General features: G+C 35.5%; 2 protein-coding genes across 2 annotated transcripts; both read right to left on the bottom strand.

Annotated features, from left to right (window-relative positions):
• Positions 1-2,576: 2,576 nt before the first annotated feature.
• On the bottom strand, positions 2,577-12,058 carry LOC105863113 (olfactory receptor 5B3-like). The gene is given in 4 exon segments (XM_076001369.1): positions 2,577-3,200; positions 3,202-3,524; positions 11,196-11,247; positions 11,960-12,058. Coding segments are annotated over 4 exon segments (1,098 nt in total).
• A 2,508-nt stretch (positions 12,059-14,566) lies between these two features.
• LOC105863164 (olfactory receptor 5B3) lies at positions 14,567-15,508 on the bottom strand. Its single transcript, XM_012749977.2, has one exon. It carries the CDS (start codon positions 15,503-15,505, stop codon positions 14,567-14,569), a length of 939 nt encoding a protein of 312 aa, XP_012605431.2. The 5' UTR covers positions 15,506-15,508.
• Positions 15,509-19,690: the final 4,182 nt, after the last annotated feature.

Below are 19,690 nucleotides of genomic sequence, written 5' to 3'. Positions count from 1 at the left end.
AGTTTGGTCACTCTAAAATAAAGTCACCTGAAGTCACATTGGATGCAAGAGGCTAATTTCAGAGGCTAATGTTAATGAAGCAACAGTGAATTAAGGAAACACTGAGTTCTCTGGGGATGTATTCCATAAGGACATCTATGACTTCTCTCATCCCACTTTTCTAGAGAAAAATCAATTTAACCACCTGTGGGGACTAAGCTGGGTATTTTTTTTAAGACACAGTCTTGCTCTGCTGCCTGGGCTAGAGTGCTGTGGCATCAGCCTAGCTCACAGCAACCTCCAACTCCTGGGCTCAAGCAATCCTTCTGCCTCAGCCTTCCTAGTAGCTGGGACTACAGGCATGCACCACCATATCCAGCTAATTTTTTCTATATATTTTTAGTTGGCTGATTATTTATTTTTCTATTTTTAGTAGAGGCAGCGTCTCACTCTTGCTCAGGCTGGTTTCAAACTCCTGACCTTGAGCAATCCTCCCGCCTTGGCCTCCCAGAGTGCTAGGATTATAGGCGTAAGCCACCGCACCCAACCTAAGCTGGGTATTTTGAGTGTGCTGTTTGTTTGTGTTGTTACTTTTTTTGTTTTTAAATTTTTAATTAATACATACTTTACAAGCAGTAATATGTACACTTTTTAGTGTCTAGCTCTAAAAATGTGGCCAAATATGTGTTCATATAACCATTCTAAACTCTTTTTGTCCATATAATTGTATCTTTTCAAAAATTTCCTTAACTAGAATCCTAGAATATGTAGTATTATGTTCTGGCACATTCACTTAGTATAATCTATTTGATGCCCATTCATATTGTTACCTGCATCAGTCCTGGCGTCTACCTTTTAAATGACAAATTATATTGAATAGATGTACATATTTATGAGATACAAAGTGGTGTTATAAAGTTTGAATACAACGTAAAACAGTTAAGTAAAACTAATTAATATATTCATCACCTCAACTATTTGACATTTTTTGTGATAAGATCATTTTAATTTTATACTTTCAAGTTTAAATGTACAGTACAAAAATATTAGCTATATTCACCACGCCACACACACACACACACACACACACACACACACACATGCACAACATTAGTTATGCATTCATTCCTTCATGGACACTTAGGTTGACTCCCTTACTTGACTATTGTCCACAGTACTGCAATGGACATGGGAGAGCAGAAATCTCTCTGGGAACTATGTCAAAGATTTTAAATCTTGGGGGTAAATACTCAGAAGTGGGATTCCTGGGTATATGGGTAATTCTATTTTTAGTTTTTTGAGGAAACTTCATACTGTTTTCTATAATGATTGTACTAATTTACATTGCTACCAGCAGTGTACAGGGTTTCTTTTTTGTCAATCCTTGCCAGCATTTATCTTTTGTGGGTTGATTTTTTCCAGTAGCCATTCTAACAGGTGTGAAGTAACATCTCAATGTGTTTTAACCTACATCTCTCTAATGATTCGTAATGTTGAACATTTTTTTTTCATTTTCTGTTAGCCATTGTATGTCTTCTTTTGAGAAATGCTATTAAGGTCTCTTATCCATTTCTTTTTTTTATTTCAGAATTTTATGGGGGTACATACATTTTAGTTACATAATTTGCTTTTGTACAGTTTGACTAGAAGTTGTAAATATGCTCTTCAGTCAGAGCAAAAATATGCTCTTACTATGCATTATACCTGTTAGGTGTGAATTTACCCATCCCCCCTTCCCCACTTGATTTCCCTTGAATTTTGCTTCCATATGTGCATATAAATGTTGATCAGTGAGTTCCAATTTAGTATTGAATATATGGTGTGTTTGTTTTTCCATTCTTTTTGTTTTTTAGAAGAAAGCATGGGTGATATTTTATTACTTGGAAATAGAGAAAACTCTTTCTTGACTTAAAATTCAGAAGTGATAAGCAAAAAGAGATAAATTTGTTCACATAAAAATAGAATTTTTTTTACATAAAAAATAAGTAAAGTCAAAAGACAAACACAAACTGGGGCATTATATGGCGATATTTGAAACTTAAATCACTTATAAAGTGTTACTATCCCTAATAGGTAGAGAGCCCTTAGAAATTTTTTTCAATTCTTGCAATACTTCACTTAGAAGAATGGTCTCTAGTTCTATCCAAGTTAATACAAGAGGATTAGTTCACCATTATTTTTTATGGCTGAGTAGTGCTCCATGATATACATATATCACATTTTATTAATCCACTCATGTATCATTGGGCACCTGGTTGTTTCCATATCTTTGGGCTCATTTATGCCCCTGTTTTACATGTGTGTTTCTACTGATATGTGGTAGAAGAAGTGCATGTAGAATGAGTAAAGGAATCAAACATGCTCAACTAGGTTTTTGACAAGTAAGACCCAAGAAATCTTATGATTCACCTTAGCCGTCTCAAATGGGTATTCTATTTCTAGATATAACGTTTTATTTTTCCCAGACAACATGCTTTTGAAGAGGTAAGAGTATCACTCTGGGAACTTAACTTCCATGTGGGCCTTAAAATGTGATTCAGGCCATGGAGACTATCTCAGGGGACTGAAACTAGGTTATTATGGTTACTACATTAAATTCACAATCCTAGAAATAACTCTGCCTTCTCAACCACCTTCATGAATGCATTCTTCACCTCCTTATTTCTCAGGCTATAAATCAAAGGGTTTAGCATGGGGATGACCATAGTGTAGAACACAGATGCCATTTTGTCTATGTCCATGGAATGACTGGAGCTGGGCTGTAAGTACATGAAGATAATAGTCCCATAGAAGATGGAGACTGCAGTGAGGTGAGAAGCACAGGTAGACAAAGCCTTCTGGTATCGTGCAGCTGAGTGCCCCTTTAGGATGGTGACAAATATGAATAGGTAGGATATCAAGATAACTAGGAGGGCAAAAGAGACATTGAAGCTGGCTACATAAACAAGAACCAGCTCATTCAGATGTCTATCAAAGTAAGACAGAGCCATGACTGCTGGTATATCACAGAAAAAGTGATGGACCACATTGGACTTACAGAAAGAGAGAGTGAATGTTTCCCCAATGTGGATGGAGGCATTCAGGAAACCACAGACATAGCGGCCTTTGACCAAACATGCACACACACTCGTTGTCATGGTGGAGGCGTAATGTAGGGGTTTACACACTACTGCATAGTGGTCGTAGGCCATTGCGGTCAAGAGTAAATTTTCCACACTGGCCAAAGGCTGCAAAAAAGAACATCTGAGCAGCACATGCGTTGTAGGAGATGACCTTGTCTCCTATAGGAAGCCCAGCCATGACTGTGGGAGTGACAGCTGAAGAGTAACAAAAGTCCACCAGAGACAGGTTACCAAGGAAAAAGTACATGGGAGTGTGGAGACAAGAGTCCCAGAGAGCCAAAATAACCATGCCCCGGTTTCCAGAAACACTGATGAAGTAGATGAGAGTGAACATGATCAAGAAGGGGACCTGTAGTTCTTGGGCATTGCTTAGTCCTAGAAGGATGAACTGTGTCACTTCTGTACCGTTCTCCGTCAGTGTCACTCAGGCATCAGAAGACATCCTGTAGCAACGAGAATGAAAGGACAAGAGTGTTAATAGAGGCTGTAGGATAGATATTGCACTGAAATAGAAATGTTCATATATCATGTGCATTATTTCATTATATTAATAATACATATTCAGGATTCTCCATATCCAAACTTGAGCTTAACCGCAAAATTTAGTGCAATAAGTATCTATAGAGTTACAAAAGTTAAATTAGAAAGATCTTCATGGATTATCTCACCAGTTTTTAAATTTTTATAATTGTAAACTGACATTTGGAAAATTTTATAAATTTGATTTTTCTGGGATTATGTCAATTCACATGACTTTTCTGGGATTATGTCAATTCAGTTTTTCCTGTCTTAGCGAAAGCTTATACTTCTGTTTCTCATCTGGGAGGATTCATCTAGATACTTTACATCTATTTTCATTGATTCCTATCAATAATATTTTGAGTTTGATTGGTTGATACTTTCATTCACAAGAGGCTGAGTAAATTATTCACGTTTACACAAGTGTTAATGGCAAGCTAAGCTTTGTACCCAAGCACAGTGGTTCCCAAGCATGGAGGTCATAATGGTTCATTAATCAAATTGTTTTAGCTCAATTTACAGTTGCTCATTGTCTCCATTGGCCCAAACTCAGTGCTGGGGGTTTCATAGTGAAGTAACTGAGAGATGTATGCACAGCAGATGTCTTAGGACAACTGGAGCAGTAGGAACACGTACAAACCACAAAGGCACTTCTGATATAGAGCTTGGGCTCTGGGAATAGCTGCATATTGGCCCTACCGTTCACTACCTTGGAGGCATTGGTCCTAACCTAACTCCCCTGAAGTTCATTTTATCCATCTGTAAAATGAAGATAGCAATGATATTTAACTCAAGATATTATTGAGAGAATTAAATGTGAACATGAATAAAAACACAATGGATAAATGCTGGATGATTAGCCAACCTGAGAAAGGTTAGCTATAATATTATTACTAAGATGGAATGATGGATTCTATCTTGATTTAGCAAATGTGTGTGGTGACAAGCGAAACTTCAGGTGTAGGTAAGTTTTGAAGTCTTGCAGCCTCCTTCTTCAATTTGCCTTTTCTCATGCAGTAGAATCACTGTAACTTTTTGTGCCCTCCAGTAATTCTTTCTCTGTTGTTGCTCTACCCACAACACTGGCTGCTCTAGCCCTACGTTGTTTTTTAATATGAAGCCTTTGGAAGGGTATCCATCCAATGCTAACTGCTAGTTCCTCCCATCTTCCTCATTAACCTTCAGCAACTTCACTTTACAAGCCAACCCCTTAAAGGCTTTATGTTTGCCAAGCTTAACCCACATGACCACTTTTAGCATACACTATGCTAACCCAATGTTAAGCATATACCATAACCAATGTTCAGAGCTTTATACATAAATGGATGTGCTTGTGTTATGTATTTGTGTGTAGCATAAGTTAGGTAGTAATATTATTTTTATTTTACTATTAAGGCAAATGGGGACTTCTGAATTTTTTGATGCTTTACAATTACACGGCTAGTATGAGGAAGATTAAAAATTAAAAGCCAGTTTAGACCTACTTGTCAGCCTGTGCTTTTAGCCATACCACTGTTAATGTGTACAGACGTGCTAGAAATAATAAGGATGAAATTATGGGAAACTTGTTAAAAAGAAGTTTAGAGTTTGCTAATTCTCTTTGGTACCTTTTGTAGATTAAGGAAGAGCCACTATACCCTTCCGTTTGTTCTTTACCTCCAACAAGAAGCTAATATATAGTGAACAAGATAAAGTTGCTGCATAATCACTTATACTATTTTTTGACTAATATTTTTTAAGGAGAGCAGCATAATGATGTTTCATACATATCAGCTAACTCCCTACTGATACTGATGGAAGTTTTGAAGTTTACACTCCCAGCTCCACTTCATTCTTTTAGAAAAATGTTGAAAACATCTATTTCTGTGCTCAAAAATAATAGTAGGTATAGCTGTGCCACTGCTTTTGCATGGATTAGTTTTCACTAAAAATGTATATTGAATATAGAAGCTTACCTTGCTCCTTGAAAACAAGAGACAGTCAACCATGAACAGTAAGTTTGATAGCAGAAATTATTTCCTGCACAAATTCTGTTAGAGAAGTTCTCTCTCAAGTAGTGGCCAATGGTTCCAAGGTCTCTAAACCAGGGAAAGATGGAGGAAAAGACACTAACACATGTTCAGATAATGAGTCTACCATGCATTCTTTCTGTATCCTTGGAAGAGTCAATTACCTCCTTCTTTAGTATATTATAAAATAAATAATAAAACTACCTCTCCCATATAATCCATGGAGTTGTGCTTGTTTTATTTATTTTTTATTTTTTAAAATTTTTAATTATTATGGTTATATAATAGTTGTATGTATTTATAGGGTACACATGATATTTTGATATAGGCACACAACGTGAATCACATCAGAGTAATTGTGGTATCTATCATCTCAAGCATTTACCATTTCTTTGTGTTAGGAACATTCCAATTCCACTCTTTTAGTTATTTTAAAGTATACTCTAACTTATTGTTGATTATAGCCACTTTGTTGTGCTATCAAATATTGTTCATTCTATCTAACTGTCAAACTATATTTTTGTACCCATTAACCATCCCTACACTAGCAAGTGAAAGAGTGCCTATAAAACAATTCATTTAGGAGTTATCATTTTCAAGTCATGCAATATAATTTTTAACTTGGGATGCTACCCTAGGTATGGCTGCAGGCTCACAGGAAATCCTAATATCTGGAGAGGGCCTGTGTATACAAATAACTGTTAACATTCAGATGAATAAAAATCGATCCAATGAGCTAGGATCAAAGTCGGGTACCTCTAAAAGGAAGTCACCTGGAGTCATGGTGGATTTCTGAAGCTAATGCATAGAGCCAGGAGTGAATTAAAGAGATATGGCACCCTCAGGGGATGTCCTCCATGAGAGCATCTACCACTCTTCTTCTTACTTTCCTTGAGAAGACACAATTAAATTGCCTGTGAGGACCAAATTGGCCATCGCAAGTGTGCACGTATGTTTTTCTATTACTTGTTATTTTGTATTTATTTTTCACTTTTAATTAATGTATAAGTTGCAAATAATATTAGGCACACATTTTGATATCTATTTCTAAGAATTTTGTTAAATATATAGTTGTGTAACCACTACCACAATCACCTAGTCTAATTTCATGAGCTTAAATTTGATCAACCCCTTCTCCCATCCACTGCTCTGGAAATTACTAGACTGTTTTTGTACAGACAATTTTGCCTTTGCAAGACTGTCCTTAACTAGAATCCTAAAACATACAGTCTTCTTTTCTGCCATTTTTTTACTTGATGTAATTCAGTTGAGGTCCTATAATTTTGTTACCTGCGTCATAGTGGAATTTTTTAAGTTGTGGGATGTCTCATAATGGGAACTTTACACATTGTGTTTTTTTTATTCCCAAGTTGAAGACCATTTGTGTCATTTCTAGTGTTTAGTGACTGTGAATAAAGCTGATATAAACATTGGCTAACATTTTTGTGTTAATACAGATTTTTATTTCATTTGGCCAAGTACCTGGAAGTTGGATTGTTTGGTCACATGGTAAATATGCTTGATTTGATGGAAATTCTCAAACTGTTTATGAAAGTAGCTCTATAATTTTTCTTTTTTTGAATGTGTATATATATATATATATATAGAATATATATATTGAATATATATATATATATATATATTGAATTTGTTATTGAAATATGGGGAAAAGTACACTTGTCCTAAGTATACCACTCCAGTTTTCACAAAGTGAACACACCTGAGAATGAGCACTCAGGTAAAGAAACACTGCCAACATTCCAGAAAATTCCTTCTCACCCCTTTGTCATCATTACTCATCCCCAACTCCCATCCCCACTAAGAGTGATCACTAGTTTTACCCAGTTTTAAGCTTTACATAAATGGAATCCAACAATGTATATGTGCTGTTGAATTCAGTTTGGTAGTATTTTGTTGAGGAATTTTGCATCTATGTTCTTAAGGAATTTTGGTCTATAGTCTTCTTTTTTGTTGTATCCTTTCCTGGCATTTGTATTAAGGTGATACTGGTTTCTTAGAATGAATTAGAATAATTCCTCCTTCTTGATTTTATGGAAATAGTTTCTGTGTAAGAAAGGTCCAAGTTCTTCCTTGTAGATCTGGTAGAACTTGGCTGCAAATCCTTCTGGGCCAGGCCTTTTTTTTGTTGTTGGTAGATTTTTTATTATTCCTTTAATGTTGCTGCTTGTTATTATTCTGTTCAGGATTTCTATTTGTTCCTTATTCAGGCTTGGGAGGTTGTGTGTTCCCAGGAATTCACCCATTTCCTCTACATTTTCTAATTTGTGTGCATAGATGTTTTCATAGCACTCACGGATGATATTTTATATTTCTGTGGTATCCGTTGTAATGTCTCCGTTTTCATTTCTGATTGAGATGATCGGAGTCTTTTCTCTTCTATTTCTGGTTTATCTGGCTGGTGGCCTTTGGATTTTGTTTATCTTTTCAAATAACCAACTTATTGTTTCATTGACCTTTTAATTTGGTTTTAGTTCCATTTTGTTTAGATCAGCTATAAACTTTGATCTCTCTTTTCTCCTGCTAGCTTTGGGTTTGATTTGTTCTTTTTCTAGTTCCTTGAGATGTGACATTAGGTTGTTATTCTATGATTTTTCTGTCTTTTTGATTAGACATTTAAAGCTATGAACTTTCCTTTTGATGTTCCCATAGATTTTTGAAAGCTTGTGTCCCCTTTGTCAATCAGTTCAAGGAATCTTTTGATTTCTATCTTAATTTCATCATTTACAGATGGATCGTTCAGCAGCAGATTGTTTAATTTCCATGACTTTGTGTATCTTTGAGTGTTTCTCTAGGAACTGATTTCTAGTTTTATTCTACTGTGGTCTGAGAAAATACATGGCATGATTTCAAATTTTTTTAATTTGATGAGAGCTGGTTTGTGGCCTAAGATATGATCAGTCTTGGAAAATGTCTCATGTGCTAATCAGAAAACTATATATTCAATACTTTTAAGGTAGAATGTTTTGTGAATGTCTGTTAGGTTTGTTTATTCTAGAGTCCTGTTTAATTCCAGTGTTCCTTTATTGATTTTCTGCTTCCGTGATCTGTCTAGTTCTGTCAGTGGGCTGGTTAAAGTCTCTGGCAATTATGATGTTACTATTCATTTCTTTGCTTAGATCTAGTATAATTTGATTTATTAATCTGGGAGCTCCTGTGTTAGGCACATATGTACTTAGAGATGTTCTTTTTGTTGAATTGCTCTCTTTGCCATTATAAAATGACCATCTTTGACTCTTTTTTTTATCATTGTTGATTTAAATTCTATTTTACCTGTTATGAGAATGGCTACACCTGCTCAATTTTGGTTTCTATTTGAATGGAATATATTCTTCTATCCCTGTTCCGGGAGTCTGTTTGAGTCCTTACAAGTTGAATGTGTTTGTTGGACACAGCATTTACCTGGGTTGTATTTTTTCATCCATTCAGCCAGTCCATGTCTTTTAAGTGGGGCATAAAAACTGTTCATATGCAGTGTTACTATGGATATGTGGGATACTGTTGCATTCATCATGTTGGATAATACCTTGTTGTTTTGTTTTTCCCTATTGCGCTATTGTTTTATAAAAAGTGTGAGCTTTACTTTTGGATGTTTTTATATTGGTGGGTATCTATTATTCTGTTCCATATACAATGCACTTCTGAGTATTTCCTGTAGAGTAGGTCTAGTAGTGACAGATTCCCTTAGTGTTTGCTTGTTTATAAAAGTCTTTATTTTTCCATCATTTATTAAACTTGTTTTTATAAGATATAAAATTCTTGGCCAGCAGTTGTTCTGTTTAAGAAGACTCAAAATGTGGCCCCAATCTCCTCTGGCTTGTAAGGTCTCTGCTGACAAGTCTAAAGTTAACCTGATGAGTTTTCCTTTGTAAGTTAGTTGTTGTTTTCATCTTGCAGCTTGTAAAATTTTTCCTTTCCTTTTAACTTTGGCTAGGTTGACAACTATGTGTCTTGGAGATGTCCTATTTGCTATGAATCTTCCCAGTGTTTGATGACCATCTCGTATCTGGACATCTGAATCTCTGGTGATACCAGGGAAGTTTTCCTCAATAATTTCCTCAAATAGATTTCCATGCTTTTTCTTCTTTTTATTCTTCTTTCTCAGAGAAACCTATAATTCACATATTGGTTTTCTTTACATAGGCCCATATGCCTCTGTGTTGTCGATTTATTCTTCCTTATTCTTTCTTCTGCATCTTTGACTGCTTGGCTTAGTTTGATAGCCTTATCTTCAAGCTCTGAGATTCCTTTTTCTGCTTGGTCTGTTGTGACAGCTTAAAAAATTTCCTAAGTGACTCTCTCTTTTCTTAAGTTCTGTTATATCCTTATATTGTCTAGCTCTTTAGCTACATTTTCATTTGTTTCATTCATGTTCCAAAATATTATTTTGGCTTCTTTGTGTTGGTTTTCAACTTTATTTTCAATTCCACTCATCTTATTTGCCATCTTATATTCTGAATTTCCTTTCTGACATTTTGACAGTTTCCTTTTGGTTGAGGTCGATTGCTGTAGATCTTTTGTGATCCGTTGGTGGTATTAGTCTAACTTGTTTTTTTCATGTTGCTAGAATTCTTTTGCTAGTTTCTTCTCATCTGAAACCTCATCTCTCTGCTCCAGCTAGATAGATTTGAGGTTCATTTTTACTCCTTTGTTGGGAACTCTCTGACTTAGGGAGAAGAGGGAGAGGTTCCTAGATGGTACTTTTGTGACCTCCTCTGGAAGATGTACCAGAAAGGAGAGGGGCAGATGCACTGAGAGCCTGTAATGAAGCTGTTTTGTGTTGTGTCCTTCCTCTGATTATCACAGTCCACGCCAGTGCTGGAGGATCTTCTTGTGGAGGGGTGGGTTGTGCTCTAGGCTGCTGTTGGAAGCTTGGGTGGAGAGCTGGGAAAGTACCTTTCCACACAGGCTGGCATTGTGGGAGATTGCTCTGCCCAGGTCTCCCTGCTACAGTGGCAGGGGGAGCTGGGCATGGCTATCTAGACAGTAGTCATGGGTGTCAGGGCTGTGGGTGTTTACTCCCTTCAGGACCAGGTGGGATGGCAGCTCACAGGAACATAAATACATGCTTCCTAGCTCTCTTGATAAAAAGCCCTAGAAGAAGTGAAACAGCAGTGCCAGCAGGCACACCCAAGATCCAAACCTTGGATTTAAAACACCATTCTCTATCAGAATAAAGGAGGGCTCTTTGTAGAAATAGTTGGTTCTGTGGCAGTGGTGAGGAAAATACAAGATGACCCTGGAGCGCTATGTAGTGCCCTAAAACTATAATAATTATATACTTAAAAAAAAAACAAGAAACCAAACCAAACAAACAAAAAACAAAGAATGAACTATGTCAAAGGGACATAAAAGCTAACTGAAAGAGCTTCAAAAGGTGAAAGTTGGAATAATTAGACCAAAATATAAGAAACCTGATATTGAATTATAAAATAAATAAATGAGAACACACTAATGCAAATAATGTTTGTGAATAAATACATGAGAGAGAAGAGATAAATCTGCTTACAAAAAAACTCCAAATAAGTTATTTAAACACTGACCTTACCAGGTGCTGTTCCCCAACTGCTGGAGTGTGAGGTGGAATTAATGACTTGTTTCTAAAGAATACAGTATAGAAAGGAGAAAAAAGGTAAGTCTGCATGGATAACTTAAGAAAATTTATCTAGGACCTGTATAATCATGTTAATACCATGAGTTATAAGTCATGTTGCTAGTGTATATCTTTGATATAATGTGATAAGAAGAGCAATTACTATCACTGGTATTACTTGCAACACTTACAGTCTCAATAAAATCATGAGAAAATCACAATTTCAATTTTAGACATTCTATGAAATATCTCACCAGTACTCCTCAAAATTTTCAAGGCCACTAAATGCAGGAAAGACAGACAACCTGCTATGAGCAAAAGAGACAAAGGAGATATGACAACTAAATGTAAGAAGAGAAAAAGAAGAATATTAGTGAAAAAAAATCCTAAGGAAATCTGAATAAAGTCTTAAGATGAGAAAATAACATGAGTCAATCATAGTTTTGTAATTTTGGCAAGTGTACCATGGTAATATAAGATTACGACTTAGGGGAAACCAGACAAGAATTTGTATTGGATTTTTGTGTTGGTTTTGTATGGCTGCTATAACAAAACAATGCATACTAGGAAACTTAACACAACATATATTTATTATTTCACTGTTTGGAGGCCAGGAGTCCAAAATCAGGGTTCCCCTGGCCTGAAATCCAGGGAAAGATTTGAAATTAGCAAGACATGGTTCCTATTTTATAGGCTGTAAGGGAGATTCTATTTCTTGCCTCTTCCATTTTATGGTGGCTGTAGGTATTCCGTGGCTCTGGTCGTATCACTTCAATCTTTGCTTCAGTGGTCACGTTGTAGACTCCTCTTCTGTCCATGGTCCTATCTCTCTGTCTCTTTATAATGATACATGGGATTGCCTTTAGGGCCCACACAGATAATCCATGATAATCTCTCAACCTTAAATTAATCATAGTTCTTTTAGGCAATATAAGGCAACATTAAAAAGTTGTGGGAATCATGATGTATAACGATTGTGCATTATAATAGCATATTGAATTTATTTTATGTTTGCCATTCTATATGGACATTTAGAATCATTTCAGTTAGTCACATAATTTATGTGTATGAAGTAATTTTTCAAATATAACTAAATATTAAACCTCAAATAATGTCACATTTGATGTCTTTTTATGATTCACTAAACAATGTTTACTTGATATGTTCTTTGTCACTAAATGAAATATGACATCCAAATAAAAATTATGAGCTGGCTTCAGATGATACACTTGATGAAGGGATTTCCAGGAAACTATTGTGTCCAAAAGTGGGGCGTATAAGCACTAAGCAACAATATAGATAAAACAGCAGAGCAGAAGATTAACTCTGCCTTTGAAATGTACTATATGTCTACCTAGAAGGTTTATGTTACAGATTATTTAGTATAATCACCAATCACTCAAAGATTCAAGACATTGATACAATTTTATTCATTCATTTTACAAATATTTATTGAGAATCTCCTATGAAACACTCTCATTTAGGTATTGCAGATCATTTTCGTGAACAAAACAGGTAATTCACTGTTCTCATGGCATTTACCTTCTAGCTGGAGTGGAGTAGACAACACACAACTGAGCAAATACACAGTAGCAGAGTGTGGATAAGGACTATGAAGGGCAATGCAAGGTGAGAGAGCAGCGCACACGGGGAGGGGGGAGTGATTATTTTATACAGGTGGTCAGGGAAGGACTCTATGACAGGGTAACATTTGAGCAAAGACCTGAATAAAGGGAAGGAGCATTCCACACAAGGAACAGCAAGTACGAAGGCCTTGGGGCTGGAGCATGGTTGGAGTTTTGAAAAAATAACAAGAAGATCAGTGTTAATAAAGAGGAGTAAAAAACAGAGAAAGTGACAAGAGATGATGCATCTCAAATCATATAAGAATGAAAGAGCAGTGTTAACCTTTTCAAAGCATTCAGAGAGACAAATATATATATATTTTTTGTTTCTCAGTACACTTTTTAAACAGTGTGAAGGTTAATAGTAATATACAAAGAAATTTACAATGTTTTAACTTTTACTCCATTTTTCTGGTACTCTGGGTATTTTATCTTTTTAAAAATTAAAGTATGAACATGTTGGATCTATGAAATGACTCAGTCAAGACACAAATATTAATTCATATGAGATGTTATATTTATGTATTCTGGATAAAATGTGCCAAAGGAAAGCACATACTTTCATTTAATAGTATATGTCTTTTTTTCCTAAAATCAAGACTCTTAGAACAGTGTCCAACTGAAGAAACAAAAATATTAAACATAAATGTATATTCTCATACCCAAATGAAGAATTTAAGTTGTTATTATTAAATATGAATATGAGTGTATTGGTCAGGGTTCTCCAAAGAAACAGAATTAGTAGTAATTAATTCTACTAATTACAGAATTATCTGTAATTAGTAGAAACAGAATTAGAGATAAATAATAGGAGATTTATTACGAGAATTGGCTTGTGTGATTATAGAGGCCAACAAGTCCCACAATATGCCATCTGTGAACTTGGGAAGCAAGAAAGCCAATGGCATTATTCAATCTGAGTTCAAAGGCCTGAGGAAGGTGGAGGAGGAGTGGGGACACTGGCATAGGCCCTGACGACTGAAGGCCTGAGAACCAGAAGCTGCAATGTCTTAGAACAGAGAAGATGGATGTCCCAGCTCTCTCAAAGCTCTCTCAAAAAGAGAGAATTTGCCCTTTTTCCACCTTTTTGTTCTATCTAAGCAAGCCCTCAATGGATTGGATGGTGGCCACCCACACTGGCGAGGGGAGATATTCTTTACTCAGTCTACTGATTAAAATATTAGTCTCTTCTGGAAACACCCTCACAGACACACTCAGAATAATGTTTTGCCAGATCTCTTGCTATCTCTTCCCCTAGTCAAATCGACACATAAAATTAACCATTTGGACTTTCCAGGTTATATTTAATCTTGGCAAATTTCCCATGTTCGTGTGTGTGTCCTCATGGGACACCTTCATGCACTTCTGTTTATGGGATTGTTTTTGCTCCTGTTTCACATGCGCTTGCCTTGACTAGTGGTGAAAACAAGTATGTATCATAATAGAATAAATGACTACATCAGTATCTTTAATAAGGTTTTTCACAAGCTAGCCCCAAGATCTCTTAGCCATTCTTGTTTAGGTATTATGTTTCTGGGCATAATGAAAAGAAAGTCTTTTCTCTAGACAATAGACTTTTGAAAAGGTAAGAGTATCATTTCAGATATTTAACTTCATTGTGGACCTTAAAATGTGATTTGAGTTATGGATAAGATCTGAGAGAAATGGAACTAAATTACAGTACATCCTACACTATTAAACTCACAAGCCTAGAGACAATTTTGCTTTCTCGACAACTTTCTTGAATGCACTCTTCACCTCCTTGTTTCTCAGGCTGTAGACCACAGGATTCAGCATGGGGATGACCATGGTATAGAACACAGATGCCATCTTGTCAGTGTCCATGGAGTGACTGGAGCTGGGCTGTAAGTACATGAAGATAATAGTCCCATAGAAGATGGAGACTGCAGTGAAGTGGGAAGCACAGGTAGACAAAGCCTTCTGATGGCCTGCACCTGAGTGCATCTTTAGGATGGTGATAAAAATGAATAGGTAGGATATCAAGATAACCAGGAGAGCAAAGAAGATATTGAAGCTCACAACATAAACAAGAACCAGCTCACTAATATGTCTATCAGAGCAAGAGAGAATCATCACTGCTGGAATGTCGCAGAAAAAGTGATGGACCTCATTGGCCTTACAGAAAGAGAGACTGAATGTGTCCCCAATGTGGATGGAGGCATTCACAAAACCACAGACATAGGAGCCTATGGCCAAACATACACACACACTCGTCGTCATGGTGGTGGTGTAATGTAGAGGTTTACACACTGCTGCATAGCGGTCGTAGGCCATTGATGCCAACAGGTAATTTTCCACAGTGGCAAAAGCTACAAAAAAGAACATCTGAGCAGCACATGCATTGTAGGAGATGACCTTGTCTCCTATAAGAAGCCCAGCCATGACTGTGGGAGTGACAGCTGAAGAGTAACAAAAGTCCACCAGAGACAGGTTACCAAGGAAAAAGTACATGGGAGTGTGGAGACGAGAGTCCAAGAAGATAAATACAGTCATGCCCAGGTTTCCAATGACAGTGATGATGTAGATGAGGAAGAACATTATAAAGAGGGGAACCTGTAGTTCTGGGGCATTGGTTAGTCCCAGGAGGATGAACTGTGTCACTTCTGTCTTGTTCTCCATCCGTGTTATGTGAGAATCACAAGATGCTGGTAGCAATGAGAAAAAAAGTGATAAATAAATTGAATTGAAATTGAGAAGTGTAAGTATTAATACAATATGTATTTTTTCATTGCAGCAATAGCTTGTACTTCAAGATTTTTCTGGAAAAAGCATGGCCTTGACAACCAATTTCAGTGCATTAATTATATTCAGAGTTACATACTGTTGAATCTGAAGAATATTAATAGATTACCTACCCAATTATTAAATTTTATAAATTTTCATGCTGAGATGTAGAAAATTTAATAACATGATCAAGATGACTTACCAAGGTGGATCCATCTGTCAATTCACTTTTCCTGAGTACAGTCAAAGCTGACACTTATATGTTGCTCATTTACCAACAGCTTCTCTAGATATTTTAGATGAATACTCATTGTTTATTTTCAGCAATAGTATGAGTTTGAATAGCTGTTGCATTCATTTAAGCTATAAAGCAGTAGAGATTGAGTAATTTATTCCCATTTAACAAGTTTTAAATGGAAAGCCATGCTTTGGACCCATGCCAACCTTTGCACTCATGCCGAATGCTTCTTAAGTCTAATGGTATAATCCCAACCTAAATCAAATTGAATTTAACTCAATTTACAATTACTCATTGTCTCCTTTGGTGCAAACGCAGTGTTCCAGGTTCACAGTTAAGCAAGTTAGTAATACATGCATAGTAGATGTGGTGAGATAACTGGAATGGTAGGAGGAAGTTCAATTAGCAGAGGCAGTTCTCAGAAAATCCACATCATCAGCTATAGCAGATATAGAGCTTGGGTTCTTAAAAGACATCCATATCAGTCCTACCGTTTACCACCTTGGAGTCATTGGTCCTAACCTGACTACCCTAAATATCATATTTCTATGTGCAAAATGGAAACAGTAATAAGAGCTACTTTGAAGTATTATTGTGAGAATTAAATAAGGTAATGTATTAAAAAACAATAAAATGCTAGGTCTTAAGTGCAGCATGATGAGTGATAGCTATAATATTATTATTAGGATGGGATGATGGTCTTTATGTTGGTTTGATAAAGATGGATGATGATCTGCAGGGCTTCAGGTGGGAGGTTTCCATCTCCAATTTGCTTTTCCTCAATACTAGGGCCACTGCGACTTTCCATGTTCTCCAGTGATTGATTCTCAGTCTGTTCTCTCTCCAAGCATATGATTGGCTGCTCTGGCAATTTCTTGTGAGCCATTATTTTCCTTAATTTATTCTTTGAAATCCATATTTTAGCTTGGGTAAAACAGTTCCTTTTTCTTAAACTCATTCTTTCTCTCATTAATGTGATTCCATAGCCAAATCAAACAGATCAAAGGTTGAAAGTTATTAGTTTATGGCTGTCTTTAGCTCATAGATGTGATTTGGTGGCAAGTTCCATGTTGTAAAATATTCTATTTCAATCTGTTCTTGCTTATGAATAGTATTTTAAATGTTTGTATCTGGATTGAAGCCTTTGGAAGGGTATGCATTCAATACTAACTACTATCCCCCACCATCTTCCTCCTGAATCTTTGGCAACTTCACTTCTGAAGACTTCCCTATGAAGACATTATATTTGCCAACCTTAATAAACATGATCACTTTTAATTTATTCTATGTTCCATAACCAATGACAAGAACTTTATATATAAATTGGGTGTGTATATTTTTGTGTGTGTGTGTGTGTGTGTAAGACAGGTAGTACTATTGTTCTTACTCTATTATTAAGAAAATTGAGAATTTGAAATTATGGTGATACTCCAAAATTATATAGCTAGTATGAGAAAGACTTAAGATTCTATACTTAAACCCATATTCAACTTAAAATTCTAAGCTTTTAGCCACATCACTGTCAAGATATATAGAAGTTCTAGTAATAATAAGAACAAGATTATGGAGAAATGGTTAAATGCAGTTCAGTGTTTGTTAATTCAAGACCCTTTTGTACTTCAAAGAAGGAATACTTCACTCTTCTTTTTTTGTTTGTTTGCTTTTTCACCACTAATGGGAAACAATTATATAGCAAAGAGGATGAAACTACTACCTAATCAATCAGAGTATTATCTATCATACTTTTTGTTCATATTTTGGGGGTAGGAAACATGATGTTTTATAAGAATCACGGACCTCCTTATGAAAGACATTTTGACAGTTTTACCCCAGGACCACCTCGGTGTTTTAGAAAAAATATTGAAAACATCTATTTCTGTTTTCAAATTACTTGTAGTAGGTATATCTGTCCAACTTCTTTTGCATGAATTACACTTCTCACTAAAAATGTTTATGCAATATAAAAGCTTACCTTATTTTTAGAAGAGGAGGAACAGTCAATGCAGAATAGTGGGTCTGAAATCAGAAAATTGGCCCTGAAATATTGCATAAGTATGATTAGAGGAGCTCACTCTTGGATAGTGGGCAAAAAGTTCCCAGCATCTTAGAAAAGAATGGAGGAAAGAACATTAACGTGGATCAAATTCTGAATCTAACATTAATTCTCTTTCTTTGCACTTAGAGAAGTTACTTACCTCCTGCTTATTTATAAAATAACCATGTTATAATTACCCCTATCACATAATTCACAGAACTGTATTTATGAAAACCAATATGGGAGGTACATAAAACATCTCACTAAGGGGTTATCATTTGAAAGTCAGTATAATTTTTATCTTGGGATAAAGTGGTTGACCATGGTTGAAAGCTCGTAACAAATCCTCAGATAAGAAGTCATGTGTGGACTAACAACAATATCATTCAGATGAATAAATGATAACCAAAAAGACTTGGCAACAGTGTGATTGCTCCAAAACAACGTCATATTGAGTCATATTGGGATTTCAGAGGCTCATATATGGAGATCTGGAGAGAATTATAACGATGCAGAGAGCTCTAGAGATTTCTCCTGTGAGAGTATACACAGAGCCTCATCTTATTTTACTAGACAAGAAGCAATTAAAAAGCCTGTGGGGGTCAAGCTTGTTATTTTTAATGTGCACACATATTTTTGTATTACTTGTTGTTTCTGTTTTTTTATTTTCTAATTAATGCATAATTTACATACAGTAATACACACACTTTTTAGTATATAGTTCTAAGAAATTTGTGAAATATATATCATGAAATCACTCTACGTATATATATGTATATATATATAATATATATATATCACCTGAATCACCTAAAAAATTTTATCTGACCCTACTTTTCTCTCACCCACCTCCCTGGCAACAATTAAACTATTTTTGCCTAAATCATTTTGTGTCTGCTAGAATATCCTCAAATATAATCCTAGAATATGCAGTCTTTAAGTCTGTATCTTTCACTTAGATTTGAGGGTCATATATATTATTACCTATGTAAAGGTGGAATCTTTTCTATTGTAGAAAAGTATTGCATTATGTAAACATCACAAGTTATATTTCCCATTCTGCAGCTGAGGAACATTCGTGTTGATTTTAGTGTTCGCTGATTAAGAATGAAGCTGATCTAAACATTTGCCTAAAGCTTTCTGGGTGAATATAGGTTTTCATGTCATTTGAGTAAATATGTAGAAGTTAGATTGATTTGTCATATGGTAAATATATGTTTACTTGAATAAAAAACTGCCAAACTGTTTTCTGAAGAAACTGTACAATTTTAATTCCCATCAAACTATTTTATTATTCAAACTGTTTCATTTCTTTATTGGCATTTGATGTTTTAAAGTTTATAAAATTTAATTTAATTTTGATTTTATTTTTCTCTAAGATATCCCAACAAGTCTCATTAGCAAGTATTTTTTTAAGCACTCACCTTACCATTTCAGTTCTAGCCTGGGAATGTTTTTTTCCAACAAAAGAGATAGATCAGTTCCTTCATTTGCATAGTTGCTTTTGAATGCACTCTCCCAAGCAGAATTATCAGTTATCAGTTTTTCAGTATAGGCAAGTGTCAAGGTTAAATGTTTTGTGCACCAACGTTGCTTCATCTCAAATTTGGGTAAGGGATTTAGCCTCTTTAAACTTTAGCTTCTCTTCTATAAGGAAGGAGAAGATATCTTGTCATTTTCATAAGATTTTTAAGAAGATAAGTACATGACATATATAAAAAGCATAGCACAATTTCTATCCCATTTCAGGTATCAGGTACTCTATCGGTTAAATATTAATATTTATTACTTATAAAATTTAATATTT

This window comes from Microcebus murinus, chromosome 4 (assembly GCF_040939455.1).
Source record: "Microcebus murinus isolate Inina chromosome 4, M.murinus_Inina_mat1.0, whole genome shotgun sequence".
NCBI classification, from domain to species: Eukaryota; Metazoa; Chordata; class Mammalia; order Primates; family Cheirogaleidae; genus Microcebus; species Microcebus murinus.
The sequence above is the reverse complement of the archived record's forward strand: the minus strand, read 5'-3'. Positions and strand labels throughout refer to the sequence as shown.

Coding starts and splice junctions, on each gene's coding strand:
- LOC105863164 (XM_012749977.2), bottom strand. CDS start 15,505: ATGGAGAACAAGACAGAAGTGACACAGTTCATCCTCCTGGGACTAACC.